Source organism: Equus caballus, chromosome 6, assembly GCF_041296265.1.
Source record: "Equus caballus isolate H_3958 breed thoroughbred chromosome 6, TB-T2T, whole genome shotgun sequence".
Lineage (NCBI taxonomy): Eukaryota > Metazoa > Chordata > Mammalia > Perissodactyla > Equidae > Equus > Equus caballus.
The window spans coordinates 12,718,255-12,736,514 of NC_091689.1; the positions used below are offsets into that span (position 1 = coordinate 12,718,255).

An 18,260-nucleotide genomic window follows, 5' to 3' on the forward strand; every position below is an offset into this window, starting at 1 on the left:
TAAGAAAATAACTGGAAAAGTGAGCAAAGATGAACATGTGAGCATGCTGAATTTAGTATTTTTAAATATTTAGTGTTTCAATTAAAATTGTAAATATTCTAAAAATGTATAATCTAACTTCAACATGGGTTTGGTGAAAGAAATGAAGGCTTAGCCACATAATGGAACAATGGAACACTGCTGTTCAGGCTAGGTTATGCTGCAGTTAAAATACACACACACACACACACACACACTCACACACAACCTCAGTGGACTGAAACAACAAAGATTTACTTTTCCCTCATTCAAGTCCACTGCAGGTCCAGGGCAGTTGGCTGGACCAGCACCATCAGCTGGCTCAGCACCATACTTCTCTATCAGCTGTATTTCCATGACCACTGTGGAGGAAACTGTCATGGTTGGGCCTCTTACCTGCAATTAGATGCTTCTGTGCACACTTCACTGGCTAAAGCGAGTCACGCAGCCTCACCTAACCGCAAAGTGTTGGATCCTGGCAAGCCCAGCGCACGCTCCGACAGCACCAAGCTAGTGTCTCCTGCAACTATGCCGCAACTAAAAACGCTGATATGAAGCTCTACTTTTAGACATGGGCCAGCCATTCATAATGTATCAAGCGGGAATAAAAGTATGGCCCCATGAAAAACATATTTGTAAGTGTGCGTTATATATGTATATGTGCATTTATAAACATACTGGAGAGATATACAGCAAAGGGTGAACAGTGTTTTCTTCTGGGTGATAGGACTAGAGGGTTTTTACGAAAAAATCTTCTTAATACTTTTTGGTATTATCTATTCTCCTTTTTATTATAATGAACACTATTTTGATGATGAGAGGAAATAAAGCTAGATCTCTTTTAAAAGACACACTAAACGGCCATCCTGGTTTCTAAATCAACCTCTTATCGGTTAAGCCGAGGAATCGGTTCTCCTGGGTCTGAACCACTCTGTGTGTACTCACAAGGCTGAGCTGCTGAGGTGGAGAACCAGGGAGAGAGTCATGGTGTCTCCACGTAGCTCGGCGCACTCTGAGAGCTGGTTATCCTGAGCAATCTGACTTCAGGGTTTCACAAACTTTTCAAGAGTGACAATACCTACTTTCTGTACATAAAATGCTCATTATGCACTAGCGCCTTAAGGCAAGCGGTATGGCGAAGGTATGTGCTTTCAAGCCAGACAGACAGGATCTTCTTGGTTTTCTCATCTGTGAAACGGGAAAATAATGCCTCGCAGAGGTTTTACCAGGACTGAATAAATAGAATGTAGGTAGAGCACGTGGTACAGAGAGGATGCTAAACACATAGGCGCTACTGTTATGCCCTATGTCTAGATCAAACAACAAAACCTAAATTAAGGGGCCGGCCCGGTGGTGCAGCAGTTAAGTTTGCACATTCCGTTTCGGCGGCCCGGGGTTCGCTGGTTCGGATTCGGATCCCGGGTGCAGACATGGCACCACTTGGCACGCCATGCTGCGGCAGGCGTCCCACATATAAAGTAGAGGAAGGTGGGCACGGATGTTAGCTCAGGGCCAGTCTTCCTCAGCGAAAAGAGGAGGACTGGCAGCAGTTAGTTTAGGGCTAATCTTCCTCAAAAAAAACCCCTAAATTAAGCAACAGAGTAACAAGCAAGGAACATTTTATTGTATGCATATTCTCAAAAAAAACACAAAAACAGAACCCACAAATAGGAGCAAAGAACAAAGTTTTCTAATTCAGGGTATCATATCTTATAGAAACATAGCTAGTACAAGACAAAATGTACTAATCAACATTGCCCTTTGCTTCCCCAGTCAAAAAAGGTTATAGAGAAAAACACTTTACATTGTATTCTAATATAAATTTGTTGCACAATTAAACTTCAACTTACTCAAAGGAGTTACTGTACAGTAAACTGCCGAAAATAGAGTAGGCATTCAATAATCTGCTCACAATTAACAATTAAGCAATAGATACTTGAATTAATATAGCATGTATTACTTATTTGTTAAACATCACATTTATAATGAGCAGATGGTTTGTCACTAACAGTAACTGGTTTCTTACATTTTAGGAGACACCAGATCCAGTAACGAAAGTAGAAAGTAATTTAATGGAAACTGATTTTAGAAAATATCTCCTTGGGTCTGAGCCACCGCAGGATTTATGACATACTCAGGTCAGTTTCAACAGTTTAAAAATATAGGTGCTAACAAACTGAATTCTTTAGGGGGAGAACAAAGTGACACATTCAGGAGCAACATTTTGTTTATATCCTCTAGGCAGCAGGACAGAACTAGGACATAGTAGCAGAGAGTTACAATGTAATGAATAATGTTTCCACCTAATGCTATAGGGGTGCTTCTACCACTTGCACTAATAAAGGCCCGTTTTAAAACATGTTTACAATGAAGAATTGGCATTTCCTTATCACAGACATCCTAGATATAAACGTCAGGATCTTCTCTAACATCCTGTACTTCCTAATCCCCATTTGTACAAATTAGCGTGAGTACTTAGGAATGGAAAAACCAGTAAACCATTACTTGAAGAAGGATTTTAAATGACCCGTTTAAGAGTAACACGGTCAAAATAAGGCAATAACTAGAAGTCTAGCTGTACTTTCCTTATGTGCCCAGTCAGTAAAATTGAGAAAATAATTTTTGCCCACCTCTATAAAAAATATTACCCCATTTGCTACCTAGCATGTGCTAGAGACAAGACTGTCATGTGTTTTTAAAAAGAAAAATGAAAATAGGCTCTGGAGGACAGAAAACGATATTGAAACATTCTCCTGTCCTTTTCTGGATACCCCACTCTAATTCTTCCTTATATATTCCTTTCTTCCTTGATTTATGTTAGTTTCATCCCTTAGGTGGCACTAAAACCACCTTATATTCTCTATGGAACACTGAGTTTTTCACTAAGAATTTTTTAAAACAAAACAAGCTTGAAAGCTACGGCTATTCTTGGCAGCTGTGATTTCTGCTCAGTCTACCACAGACATTATAAAATCACATTTTACAGAAGTTAAAGGAAAACAAAACCACGGTTCAGCACTCTTCGACACAGCAAGGACTAGATTATATTCTGTTTTCCTTTCAGGACTTCAGAAAATCCCCAGGATAGCACCTTTGTACGAGCTGAACCATGAAGTGAACTAAAGCTAACATTCAACATTGCCATTTAAAAGTTACCATAGCTCGATTTTTCTTCCAGACTGTGTTAGTGACACACATTTTGCAAAGAGCCTAGGAAAAGTTTTTATGGGAAACATCTTTTTCAGATGATATAACACAAAAATTATAAGAGCAACAAAACCCTCAGTCTTATTTCTGAAGGCAAGTCCACTTTTAATGCAGATCATTCCAGAACATGATGTGCCTGACCTCCTCCTCTTTCCTTACTATTTGTGTCTCTTGGCCATTAACACATCTTAGTTTAGTTGCCTGTCCTGAACATTATAGTCCTTCTGACCTGCTGTTAAAAAACAGATTTAGTCCCTTAGCTGAATCATACAGAATGACCACGTTGTCTCGATATGATCCCAACACAGTGACGAGCTGTGAGCTTTTATCAAAATCCACTAGTAAGACTAACAAAAATACTGTTGCTATCTATTTTTAAATTTATCCTTAAAAAAAGTAGGCCTCTCTCCACTCACTTCCATAGCCCTGAAGTAACAGATACACTTACTATTGGTAAAAACAATCAAATAAATATTTGAACATTAATAGACAGGCTCCCCATCCCCCACCTCTTCTCTATCCTGCCACTAAGTGGCCAAAAGCTTTTCAAACGCCATTTGATACAAGAGATTTTGCTAGTTCTTAGGAAAGCAATTTACAAGTTAGAATTACTGTGCAGGACCTGGGTGACAATTACTGCTCTGGGTTACCAATTCCCTTCTATGAAATATTAATGATATTAGTTATGACTAAAAGTCAATGTGGTTTAAGAAGCTTTGGAGTTCTTTTCTGAGGTGTATACTAAACTGCCACACTATCACAGGGGCTCATCTTGGAGCTACAAAACGACAAATAGCATATGTCTTTTAGGAGGACGGGGCTATTCCATGGAACAGACTGATCATTTCCCATCACGATCATGCTGGTAGCTGGATTTTCCATTCGTCGTTACTAATCGCGATGAGAAAAAGTCAGCTGGCTTGTGTGGCTCCCATGTTAACAGCACCATAAAAATGCTTTGTCCTCAGAAGCACATGTCGGGGAAAGGGAAGAATGTGGACAGCCTTGGTTAATGTAGAAATTCTACCACTCACTTAATAACGGTTCGCCCATGGCATTTTGGCTGGAAGGGAAACAACTGAAGCAGGCCAAACACTACGGGCACTACCTGAAGAGAACAGGTATCTTTAAGAAGTCTGTCAATAATAAGTGTAGAGACTATTCACACACCGCCAGGAAAGAAGGAGAGATCTCTGGGTTCTCAAGTTCCTACTGTGCCCCTCAAGAAAGAGAGAACGAGTCCTCCTTCCCCCTAATTCCTGCTCCAACACCAGAGCCGCAGGAGCCCTCGGAGGGCCAGCCAGTCTGAGGGGAAGTGTGCGTGTACTGGGAACTGCTTCGAGAAAGTTCTAAGCATTAACTTTTTTGTTCGGTATTTTTCCTCTAAGACTCTCATTTGCTAAATTGTTCTTTCAGCACACATCAGCTCTTTGTTCACGAGGAAGCCTCGCTGAAGTAATTCCAGTCCTCAGGGAACCACTACAGATGAACCTTGTCCATCTCGTCCCCAGAGGTAGTTCCACATATGCCCAAAAACCACACCTTTACATGTTTTTTTTTTTAAAAATGTTGATTTGTTTTTTAGTGGCTACTGTCCATCACGCGACAGGGACCGTGGCGCTACAGAGAAGGGCTGCATTTGGTGAAGGTCGCGCTGGGAGGGCGCAGACCTCGCCCAGCTCCTGGATCAGTGTGGAGAAAAGCCAGTTGCCAGACTGCAGCCCACGACAGGTGTCATGTCCCATATCTGCAAGAGAAACAAGGCAGCGGGAGAAGGCAGGCCTCACCACGTGGTCTAAAAGCAAGCATGGACCCTGAAAACAAACAGCTGTGACACTTAAAGAGGGGTCAAAATCACGCATTCTCTCATCCCCTTCTTTCACGACAAAATATCGTAGTTATAAAATAACACAGTTCACTAACACGTGAAAAACACATATCTCGACACCTGAAAATTACATCATCATAATGTTTTGGTACAAATTTAATTTTATTTTTAATAAAAAGCCCACTGGGAAAAAGCCCATATTTAAATTATGCAATAAAATATGTCATAGTTTCACGACTCAAAAGTGGTACTAAGTATGAAACACTGACTTTCAGTTGCCGTCTTAGTGACCCAGGGATTTAATGGAAACATGTGGTTACTTCTTACAACTAAGAAGCCTTCTGCCCAGGATGAAAGGAACATTACCAAGGGAAGGAATGACCAGAGAAAGGGGGCAGCTAAGGGCCAGGCCGGCTGGGGAGAGAGAAACTCTGGACACTAGCTGAGCACAGACAGCGACAGAGGGTGTCCGGCCCTCCCCAGCTCACTCTGAAGACTGAGGCAGCAAAGGGCAACACCACCAGAAAGAGCTGCCACCAAGGGTGTGGAAACTCACAATCATGGACTGTGTTCCTCAGGGTTTTCAACTGACTGTAGGTTGCTTGTAAAAAGGGAAGGCAAGCTTGCCAGTCAGAAACGAGACTGGACTGGAAATGTCTTACGCCCATTCACAGCAAGACGATGGAGCAATCTACACTGAGATGCTCATCGGGACAATGAAGCAGGTTACCTTTACAACGCGATCGGTCCCACAGGTCACCATCAGTCCCCTGGCCACGTCCATGGACATGTGGGAAATGTTATGTTTTCCTTCATGAAAGGTTGCTAGAGAAGTCCGACTGACAAAGAGAAAAGAGACCATTTAAAACCCACCTGTTCCTAGGGCTAAGGGGTAAGTGCTCTTAGCAACATAAAGGAAATGCATAAAATACTAGTGTTAAAATTTGCTCCTAAAATGCGGCTACAGTTTGGAAAACAAACTTTACAATTAACGGATGACAGAAAGCACGATAAGCTGCTAGACTGTTTTATAAAACGTTATATCAAACTCTCAAAATAATTGATTTTTACTTTTTCAGTGGAAAGGCTGACATATTCCTAGACATAAAAACAAAAGCCTTTAATACAGAAGAGGAACTATGGTGCGTGAGATCACAGAGTGTGAGCAAAACGCTCACTGGGAGACGGCAGGCCCCGCAGCCTCTGCCGTCCACGGAGCGGCACTCTCCCACAGCTGGCTCTCACTCTGCCCCAGCCTCCACCACGAGCTCTTTGGCCAACACCGATGGTGCCTCATGAGCTTTCCAACTCGGGGCTCTGCCAAGGTTTGCCCGTATACTACTTTCAAAGCTGACTCAAAGGGAAGGGGAAAGAATGGTGGTTCTGCCCTAATGGATCCGCTTGAGTCAGGACAGAATGGGGAACAGACAGATTTGTCTCACACAGAAATAGTTATTTAGGAACAGATTGCTAGGTCAAATTTGTGAGGAAGAAAGAACACTGGTCTCTAGATTTTTCCTACTAATTAAATTTCTGCACACTGTGGGCAAAGGTCGGAGCACTGGATGCTTCCGTGGAGAGCCAGCTCAGCCACTGCATCAGTGTGCATGTGGCCTTGACCCTGCACAGCCCCCTGAGTGGTGTGGGGGCTCAGGAAGGTCCCTTCGACGGCCGGACTGGTCTTAGCAACGTCATTCCTCTCAGTGTTGGGGAGAAATTTGTCTTAAGTCATAAAGTCAGGACAGAATCCTCTCTTTAGAAATTGTTTATGAAATCGGGAAGAGACCAACGAGTGGGTGGAAATACATCTGCGTCACTTCTTAGGCCCTTCCCATTGCAGACGCGCCCAAAGACAAAGAGATGCAACACTCACTCCTCGTCTTTGATGGAGTCGTAACAGGAATCACACACCCGGACCTGGAACTCGAATCCCATGACGGGGTAGCTTGAGCGTTTGCTGCTGCACTTGCCGCAGACAGCCTGCCCGCACTTCCTGCAGTGATGCTTCGGGATGACAGGGAGGAGGAGGAGGGGAGGGAAACTGAGTTAACACACGTGGATTCCCTTCAGAGGACGGGGAGGGGTGGGGAAGATTCGCCTTCAACTGTAATCACTCCAATTCAACGGATCAACGAACACGCAAAAGGCAGACAATTTCAACACCTGTGAAGGATTTCCAACTATCCTTGCTTTTGGGTCAAATACTGCCTTTCATTCACTCATGTTATCTGTCTAGAGGTCAACAACCAAGATTATTAAAACCAAGTTCAAGTTCATTGAGAAGCCCAAAAGACTAGAGATTTCAGGAAGGAAAAATCTATTTTTATGTCAGAGAAAAGTCTGGAAACGAAGTTTTAAATGTAATATGCCCTCAATAACAAATATTCATAATCATATGTTTTATTATTTCTTTTAATCCTGCAAATTGTGATTCTGGAAATAAGTTTCAAGAACATTCCAAAATAGTCCAATTATTATTACTACTTTTGACATATAGTCGTTCCGCCTTATCTGTGAGGGATACATTCTAAGACCCCCAGGGGATGCCTGAAAGCCCAGATAGTAACAAATCTTATATATACTGTGTTTTTTCCTATACAACATACCTATGATAAAGTTTAATTTACAAATTAGGAACAGTAAGAGATTAACAACAGTAACTTTTCTGTGGCATATCTGAATTGCCAGCATCACTATTCTCAGGCTTTGGGGCTGTTATTAGGTAAATAAGGGTGACTTGAACACAAGCACTTTGGTACCAATATCGCGACAGCGGATGTGATAACCCACAGCTACTAAGTGACTAGCGGGAGGGTAGCAGATGCAGTGTGGATCCACTGGACAAAGGGGTGACTCAGGTCCCAGGTGGGATGGTGTAGGAGGGCACAAGATTTCATCACGCGACTCAGAACAGCACTCAATTTCAAACTTATGAATGGTTTATTTCTGGAATTTTCCATTTAATATTTTCGGACCAAGGTTAACCAAGTGTAATTGAAACTGCAGAAAATGAAACCGCAGATAAGGGGGGGACCTACTGTATTCTTTGACCACTAAAAGTTTCGTGACCTGCACCTTTCCTCTCTCTGCTATAAGTTGTTAACTCATAGGATTAACTTCTTCACGTTTCCTTTAGAAGTAGGGCTGACTTCACCCATCAATGACAACGCACAAGTTACCACCAGGTATGCATTGCGATGACTAGGCTAATGATAGAATTCAGGTGCTATTTCAGAGCGTTAGAACGTTATGAGGGCTAAACTAATTCCTGCACTGCCTGCCAGCTCACATGAGACCTTGCTGGAGAGCAGCTGGGAGCAAATAAAATCAAAGAAAGTTTAACACACACAAACTTTAGGCCAACCCTTCACAGAGGTGCAACCACTTATAAAACAAATAAAATCAGCATTCTTTTTTACTTACCTGCACAAATTGATATTCAACCTGAGTGAGTGGCTACCTTCAAGGCTGCTGTAGAAATACGTTTTTTTGTAGAACTTTAGTATTGCACCAATACCTTGTTACAAGAGTCTCTTTGAAATCTACAGGTTATTTGGGGCATGTTTCTTTAATGAAAAAAAGTAAAACACAGAACTTGAAACATGCTTCATAAAAACGCTCCAGGTACACTTACATGGAACAATTTATGAAGAATCTAAAATTCTTAGTGCCAGAGTCTTCCAGTGAGGGCTAAATTGTGACTATTTATCTGCCTGTGAAAGCATAAGGCCTATAATCTTATGCCTTAATTCATTCTATAATTTTGTGCTTGGCTGGTTAGAAAAACTGACTTTAACAAGTAACAGTCCTAAACTGAAAGATCTTCTTATCTATTTACAAATAGGCTTTCAGGGTTTTCTGTGCATCCTGGCTTTCCCAAGACAGAGCAAGTAATGGACTAACTAGGTAACAGTCTCGCTGGGCCCAGGAAAGGTCCTACTCACTGATAGTCACACAATGATAGTGATATCAAAAATGTAGGAATTCACAGTATTTACAAGGAAAAGGGTGATTCCACACAAAATGACAGACTAATTACACAAACGTCAAAATACATGATGAACCCAGCAATGATTCAATGCTGGCCACTCACCTGTCTCAAGCCCAGCGTCTTTGTGTCCCACATCTGCTTTATATTCCAGAAAAAGGGCTGCTCGCATTTCTGACAAGAATCACTTTCTAACCACTGAGGAGCCTGGCAGAGAAGTCAAAGCAACATGAGTGAATCTGCATGTTTGCAATGATTTCTTTTTAGAAATTAACACAACAGTTCCAGACATTGTTGGGGTTAGCGTTTTTAAAAATTCCTCAATACATCATAGCTGTTTCCATACGCAATATTATGTTTGTGTTGTGGGTAATCTTTATAATTTCAGCAATGCTTAAAGGATTGTTCTATTTTTAATCTATAGATAGGAGGGAGGAATTCAATTTTCACTGTGAATTCTTTAAGGGTTGTCTTTATATGTTTCTTTTTTATGCCAAAGTTGTTTGACTTCTACATCCATTTGAGTAAAAACCCATTTCCTGGAGAGTCTGGTGAACGACCACTTGGGAAGGCTTATGGGGTCACAGGGGACTGACGGGAGAGTTCCTCTAGGGGGGCATCATGGCAGACAGATCTGCCCCCTCTCCTTTCCCAGCTCTCACGAGGGGTCCCTCTCTCCTGGGCGTCCTCACAGCTGGCCCGCAGACTCCATTCCAGGAGTGAGCTCTCTGAACTGCAATTCTTTCCATACAGTTCCGCCCTCCCCCTAACCTAAGAGTTATTCATGGGTCTCATCCATCTCTATATACGGACAGCCTGTCACAGAGTAGACTCTCAATGAATTTCTGTTGAAACAGACTACTGAAAGTCTCCAAAGTACTTTCTTGAGAACTTGGAAACTATTTCTCTAAATAAAACATTATACATTGTACTCAGTTACAAGATGAACCTGTTAAAAGCCTATTTAATCTCAGTCATTTATGATCATATACATGCAATAGAAAATACTAACTTCTATAAAGTAAACCAAAGATTATGAAGTAAAAAATCATCTTTCCTTGATCTTGAAAGTTTACATTCAAGAAAAATATATAAGAGGAACCAATGATGGGAGAATCACAGAAACCGAATTACACTGATCCTTATAAAATAGGCAGTGAAGATGGAGACGTTTATAGAGATTCAAAAGGGGACTTCTGGCGGCTTAAAAAGGATTGCCCCTGGCTCTTTATTTTGTTTCCCATTGCATCAAAACTTCCGGCCTCCCTATTTCTTATTTTAGATCTGTCACAGGAAGGTTTCCACATGCACAGCCATTAGAAAGGTCTTTCTTTCGGCGTGGGAGGGAAGGCGCTCACAAACAGAACGAAGTGGGCTGACATGGAAGGGAGGTTTCTTTAAATAACTGGGGAAATGTTGGCAATGAGAAGGGAGGACGGAAAGAGTGGTGAAGAGATGCGTATCTAGATGAGGAAGATTACCGTCTTGATGTAGAATTATTTCTTTGTTTCTGTGATCACTGGAAGAGAGAAGGTGGTTTGGGAATGCAGCCAGAGAACAATGTCCCTGAGGGAGGAAGATGGTAACATGGATGACATGGCAAATTGTGCTGTCAACATCATGGGGACGTCTAATCGCAGGGGGAAGGAAAGCCTCCAAGGCTTACGTTTGCGACACACGCCCGTGTAACTCCTGCAATACCATACATATGTGGAACAGTCACGTGGAACAACGTGCAAAACTGTATTCACGACAGCAATGTTCAAGTACGAGTATACACCTCATGAGGCTGGGAGGACGAAATGAGTTAACATTTGTGAAGTGTTTTGCATAGTGCCTGGTTCACAGCAAGAGGCACGTAAGTCCAGGCAGTAGGCCAAGTGTTTCATACGCCTTGATTTCACTTGATTTTCAACACAACCCTAGGAGATACACAGCTACACTATCCCCATTTTATAGGCAAAGGACTGTGGCTCAGAGACAGAAGCAACTGGCCACTGGCAGTTAGTGGGTGGAGACGCTGGGAGATCCCGGAGTCCAGCCAAGTCCCCACACTTGTCCCCTGTGCTCAATACTGAAAGGAGTCCTCTTCATTTCAACAGGTGAGGGTCTCCCAACACAGTCCTGGGGCATGAAAACCAACAGAACTTGCCCTCAGGAAGCATAATTCTGTCTAGGGTTTAGGAAACAATATTACTTTGCTGCGCTGGAAGGTGGAGGGACACAAAGGTAGAAAAATATGCTTAAATAGTTTTCGTGACATAACAAACTAAAAAACAAAATCAGAAATAACTAGGCTTTTTGGAACATATTTTGATATAAGAAATACCATAATTTGTTTCTTTTAATAGCATGAAGTGTTACACTGGAAGCCATCATGAACCATCCTGTTAGATGCTTATTCTCTAAGCAGAAGGAGTTTTGTTTTCTGCTGACAAGGGCAAAAGAGAACATTAATCAGTATCCTGACTGTTTCACTCTTTTCTACATCTTGCTCCATCTGCCTCATTTGAACCATCCCACCGTACTGTTTCTAATCAATTACCGCACTAATCTACTTTGCGCTAATGGATAAAGTATTTTACATTCTGTGACCTACTCATTTAAAATCAAGTTCTCTTTTCAAGAGGATTCATTCTAATTATTGTTATTTGCTCATTTAGATCTGATGCTACTTCCCCAAACGAGTCCCTCTAATTATGATCTGGCAGGGAGGCCGGTTTGTCTCTCTCCTGCTGGGGTGGCGGCTGACAGCCACGGGGGGCTGCAAAAGCTCCAATCAGTATTTCCAGGTGACTCGGAAAGAAATTCCAGGCGAGAACTGCGGGCCTGGAGAATGTGAGATTAATCCTGTGTGCCCTTGCCTAAGGAAGTCCTACAAACTACACAAAACTCAGGGTCAGAATCTTATAGATCATAGGCTGCTTACTTCTGCACCAATATTTACTCAGCTCGTTAAAAAAAAAAAAAAAAAAACTACTAAAAATGATGCATCTTTTTGACACAATTTGCTTTTCCACCAACACTGTCAACCACGGAGACAGATAAGCTAGTAAAGCAAAATACGTTGCCAGCCAGTATGCACTTGATTTGGGGTAATCTTGCATAAACGACTAAAAGGAAGAGAACTGCCCACAAAGGAAGCACCTTGAATGATGGGACTGTCCTCTTTGCCTAGATGTACAAATAAACTCCACAATTGTGTAACCTTGAAGGTAAGAACCCTGCTTCTACTTTCTAACTATTTTCCCTAAAATAACTTACTCAGGGTAAGAATAGTGGATTGAAATCAGAGTTGTTGAACCCTTAGAAGACCCACTGGTAGCACTGAGCCCCAGTGGTCTCCTTCATGATCCAGGGAACATGCCCTCTGAGTTTTCTGCTTTCTCAGGATAAGACTGAAAAATAGGCTAAGACTCCAGGAAACAGAACAGTAAACCAGCTGTTTTTGATGTGCACGACCAGCAGTTGATACATATAAAACAGTTCAAATAACTCTTTGCAAAGAAACTACTACACATTCTATAATATTAAGCCAATGTCATATATGTTTAATAACAAGTTACTCTAAGCTTTACCAAAAGATTTGTAGAAAATTCAGAAAGAGAAATTAGCCAGTAACCATGTAATCAAGATTTCCTCTATTTGACTTGTCTTACAAGGTCACTAAAAAAACTAGCAATCAGTACTTCTCCATATTGTGGACTGCATTTCATTATTTATAGGGTAGTCTATTTCCTTCACTAGATTACGAGCTTCCTACAGGCAAGAATCTTTGTATGTAGAACATGGTAGCCAAAGTCTGGAAATGAGTAATGTCACTATTTTTTTTAAGACACTAAACCCCCCTTGATTACATCTGCTATGATATGCTGAAGATGCAGACTCAGACACAAATAATCAGAGGCCACACAAAGCAGACATGCAGGGTTGGTGCAGATGCTGCATTCACACCTGGCATCCACTGCAGTGGTGCACCGCACACTGGCCTATACACTGTACAAAGGACAGCACCCTGAACAAATCGTGTGATGTCACACAACACGTATGTCTGCAATGGACTATCAATGAGCCATTTATGACACATATTCATCTAAGTTTCCAGACTTTATGGTCACCATGTAGGTACTCAATAAATGTTTCTGAAGTTAAACGCTAAGTCCCTAACATCCCCCTTATTCTAAAAATCTTCTCGGGCATCAACTCTTTTGCTATCTCCATCACAGGCTGCAGATGCCATTTGGAAAAGACAGATTGTACCCATGCTGGCAGAGGTGAAAATGGAGATCCTGCCTGGAAAACATCTGACAACATCTATAAAAAGCCTTAAGAATGTATATATCCTTGGCCCAGAAGGTCTGTCTTCAGAACTTTGTCTGAAATGAACAATTGAGCAATCACACAACAAGGTCAAGAATGTTCATTGCAGCATTACTTAAAATGGAAAAAAAAGACAGAGGTTGCTCATAGATACAGAGAACAGGTTGGTGGTTGCCAGAGGCTGGGGGTGGGTGTGGGCAAAATGGGTGAAGAGAGTCAAAAGGTACAAATTTCCAGTTATAAAATAAGGAAGTCGTGGGGGTGTAACTTACAGCATGGTGACTATAGTTAATAATAGTATATTGTATATTTGTAAGTTGCTAAGAGAGAAGATCTTAAAAGCTTACATCACAAGAAAAAAATCTTGTAACTATGTATGATGATGGGTATTAACTAGAGTTATTGTGGTGATTATTTCACAACATATGCAAATACTGAATCATTATGTTGTACACCTGAAACTAATATAATGTTATATATCAATTATATCTCAAGTTTTAAAAAAAGAGATTGTTTAGACAATTAGAGTGTCTGTCTAAAGACCTGGAAGAGACCTCAGAAGTCAACTCATTCAACTATTGCACTTTATGGAAGAGGGAACGGACACTCAGGGAAATTAAGGCACTTATCTAAAAAGGTTTCACAGCTAGTTAGTGGCCCAAATAAGTTAGAATTCAGGTCCCCTGAAAAGGACACTACCTCAACATGGACTCAGTGGAGAGAACTCAGTGGAAAATAAAAGAAGAGAACAGAGATGGACTTTCCCAGAAACCTGTCAGGCTCCTAGCTGTGTCCCCAGTACTCATCCTTGGTGCGCCCCTCGGGGTTTCCATAACAGAAGTGCTGGGGGCCCAAAGTGCTGCAGAGGGACTCCATGCACTCCAGTCTCTGCATCTGTTGGAGACTGTCTCCAGTGTCCTCCCAGCGTACTTCTTAAGGCTGAAAATCAGCCTAAATGTTCAGTCTGTGTGCACTGCTTGCCACTGCAGAGACTCTCAAATGAGTAGAGGATGCAGTGAAAACTGACACGTGGGACTTGTCAGATCACAACCAAAAAGCACAAGAGTGAGGAGCTCGGTGGGCACTGAGAACTGGCAGGGTGGCCAACCGCAAGGCCAGGTTCTCGGGGCTGTCTGCTGATCAGCCTTGCCTTGCTCTTCCCTCACCTCCTCTCTGCTCACGTCCATGTTCCACACTGCAATGCCACCATCCGAGGAACAGGAGACGAGCTGCCTGGTGAGCTGAAGGTAACACAGCGACTGCACTCTGTCACTGCAAACAACACACACGACAGTCACTTGTCACTTGTGGGAAAACACAGAAATTGTCTTTATTGAGGCTCAAGTCTCTCCCTTAGTCGGAATCAGCAACGGGCATTTTATCACTGTTTGATACGGTAATATGGATTCCTGTATAAACTTTACTCTGCATTCTATAATATATAGGATAACAGTTTCAATGAAATAAACACTACTTTCAAATCACTCATTAAGACTGCGGATCAGAGATGAGAGGATGACTATGGTTTTCTGGACCAATTACCATGATTTCCTTTTCAGGCACACAAGATTTACCTACCTGTTCAGAAACAAAGAACAAAAAGGGGTAACCCCCTTACTGGAACACAAACCATAAGAACAAGTAACGCAACACTATGGAGATTACTGTACACATGCAGACACGTACACCCGCGCACACACTGATGGGGTGAAGGAATCTGCAGGCTTGTCACACTCCTCCCCTGGAGGCCCTGGGAAACCGTCTCCTGACCTGTAGACTTGGGTGGGGAATCTTTCCATGGCTACTTTTCAACCTGATTCTGCTTACAGTAAACAGCGACAGCCCAACCAACAGCAAGGAGGAAAGGAAGAGCCAGTGTTCCTTTCCCTTTCAAGACCAGACGGCAAGAGCATGATAGTACAGCATCACAGCATAGGTGAATATGACTGCGTCAAACCATCCTTCTTAACGAAATACATTCAAGAATTTTAAAAAACAAGTTAGGCATCCAGTTCGAGAATGGCTTAGCATCACATTACACGCAGTCTTCCATGGTCAAAGTCCTCACCTACAGTCCCTAACCCGCAGGTGCCTTATTAAGAAGATATTTCGACTGTCAACGAGGGGACTCCTTGGGGGAGAAAAGTGGAACAGCTCTTTGGATCATGAAGGAAGGGAACGCTGTGCTTTTTTTTTTGCGACAGAACACCAGACACTAGGACTAACAGAAAAGTAGTTAAAAGTGGATTGAACGAGCCCTATCAAATGACCATCTTAAAAGATGGGGTTTGGAGAAAGCAGCATCAGAACACCAATGCTTCCCCTGCCTCCCCCAAACTCAGCTTCTTTCCCCGCCCCCACAAACAGTCACGCACTGATGGCCCTGGAGCAAGAGCGTGCGGCCCTTCCTTCCTCCGATGTCCCACATGATGATGCTGTTGTCGGAGGCTCCCGAGAAGAGTAACCGCTGAATAGGGTCCCACCAGAGGCAGGCGATGCTACCTGGGGGTGAGAGAGAAGGGGCGGGGGGGGCGTTAAACGTAACTCTACACTAGGACATACACATTTGACAGCCGAAGACTGAACTACGATCAGTTGAATCTTTAAGTAAAAATATATCTTTGTTGTACAAAGGGCCATTCAATACTTTATCATGAGTCATAGAGAGCACACAGTACATCCATCATTCAGAGTTGTAAGATAAGGATTTTCGGTTGTGCATCAAACTACTTTGACCACAAAGATGTTTAAAGAAATTTTTCCTTGTTCTGTACCAAAAAATTATAAAATAGTTGCATACAAAATATTAGTTCAGAAAAAGCTTTTGAAGAAAAAAACAATAGCTGCTAATATTTAATGAGAAAAGGCAGTGAAGTTTACTGTGGTTATCGTAGGCAAGATAAAAATCTAGATTGATTCCAGGTCTCTAGGACCTTGCAGGCATTTTACCCCAAGACGCCTATGTTTAAGAAAATTAAATTAAGTGTCTCAGAAAAAAAAGCTCTGTAGGGATACCACAAAACTATACCAGAGAATTTAAGTAAGAAATCCAAACCTCACATTTCATACTCTCTATTGGCTAAACTTAACAAATTTGATACCCTTACAGAAATCTTTCTTTCTACAAATTTCTCTTTCAACAGATATCTTCATTGTCCCATTGATTGTTGCTTGACTAGAAAAATATTATTAATAATCCTAATAAAATTGAACCAGTCACACAAGCTAAATAATATTTTTGGTGGGTATATAGAAAACTGATGAAGCCATATGCAAAAGCAACAACAGAAACTAGTTTCTCACAGAAACTTAACAAAAGTGAAAAAAGCAGCATTCTGCTAAACTGGCTTTGGGGTTCAATTTTGCATAAATCCTGACCCTGTTTGATCCTATGCCCCGTACACTTCAGCTAGAGGCCTAACCGCAGATAAATATGGTCTTTCTACATGAACACTAAGTGGTTACCAGAACCCATTCCGTCCTTAGCAACCCAGAGAACACATAAGAGCCTGAGGGTCATGAATTAGTCACAAAGGGAAAGCGGTTTCTTCACGGGCTGTGCTTTCCTGCCCAAATCTATCCTAAATTACTGTTCTTTGCCCTCCCTCTTGCTCTACAAAGTCCCTGATCTGAGACTCGATTTTGCCTAAAGAGATTAGCTAAAAAGCAGAGAGTATGTTTAACTCGTTATACTTAAAAACTCTATTTTCATAAATAAGTCCATCATTTATCCTTTCAACAAATCCCTCATTCTTCAATCTAAACCAAATGGCCTCAAAACTTCTAATTTGTTACCCAATGTAGCCAACTGAGTTTCAAAAACCCCTCCACAGAGCCTCGCCAACCCACGGCATTGCAGAAATAACGAAATTCTACCCAGCAATTCTCGTCCCTCAGGCCCTGCACAAGGGATGTTTCCCAAGTCGAGGGAACCAGCCCATACGTTTCTTCTCATTCCATTGGTCTACCAGGTCTTGTTCAGTGTCCCAGAAACTGACAAATTAAAAATATTAATAATAACAGTCTTCCAAAGGTCTTACCATTTACAAGATATTTTAAATGGTCTTCTGATAATAATTTAATTTAAAAAGGGAATGAAATAGAAAGTATAATCCACACAAGCAAGCCAGAAGGGATTCTGACCATATGAAATTCAACCCAAGACCCTACCTTCACTTGGTTTTCACTCTTTGAGACCTCCTGAGATCTAAATCCCACATTTGGCCAATCAAATTGAAATCTGACAAAGCCTAAGAAGTTGATCGTTCATGAAACCACAAAACTGAGAACTAAATTTGGATGCCCAAATGAGGTGAAGAACCCATGGGTGATGACACAGCCTACCTTCATGTCCTTTGAGGGTCGTAATAACTGAACAAGTGTTCTGTTCAAGCTTCAGCAGGGTGATCTGCCCAGAATAATCACCAACAAAAGCATACTGAGTATCAAAATCATATCTGTGGAGAAGTGGTCAAGGATATATAACATAATCCATATCAAAATCCTCCTGTAAAAGAGATACCAGCATTAGTCAAAGTTATATGACAGGAAACATGCATGTTAAAGAGAATAAGCACAAAGTTAAAACCATAACAAAAAAGGAAATGCCCAACTGAAAATCACGCAATATGCAAATATTAAAGGAAAAAGTTAAAACTGCTAGAATTGAGAAAATTAATAACCATTTACTCAACAAGACTTCACTGAGTACCTGGTACTATACCAAACAATATCCTAGACACTGGCAATAAAAAAGACAAGAGCCGATAGAGAAGACAGACATGAAAACAAGTAGTTATCATGAATCAGAATAAAGTGAGAAAAAGTAAAATACTCAATGATGAAAACTGCCAGAAAGAACTAGAACAAAATGGCTATTTATGAAATATCTCTGGAAAT

General features: G+C 41.6%; 1 protein-coding gene across 3 annotated transcripts in view; it reads right to left on the reverse strand.

Moving 5' to 3' along the window:
- Nucleotides 1-1,620: 1,620 nt before the first annotated feature.
- WDFY1 (WD repeat and FYVE domain containing 1) overlaps nucleotides 1,621-18,260 on the reverse strand; it is a 60,220-nt gene continuing 43,580 nt past the window's right edge. For all 3 annotated transcript variants that reach the window (XM_070269213.1, XM_070269214.1, NM_001434491.1), the window contains 7 exon segments: nucleotides 17,706-17,818; nucleotides 15,737-15,863; nucleotides 14,528-14,633; nucleotides 9,147-9,248; nucleotides 6,927-7,057; nucleotides 5,784-5,892; nucleotides 1,621-4,972 (listed from right to left, as the gene is read on the reverse strand). In XM_070269213.1, coding sequence (XP_070125314.1) covers nucleotides 4,913-4,972; nucleotides 5,784-5,892; nucleotides 6,927-7,057; nucleotides 9,147-9,248; nucleotides 14,528-14,633; nucleotides 15,737-15,863; nucleotides 17,706-17,818 — 748 coding nt within the window. In that variant the 3' untranslated portion in view covers nucleotides 1,621-4,912.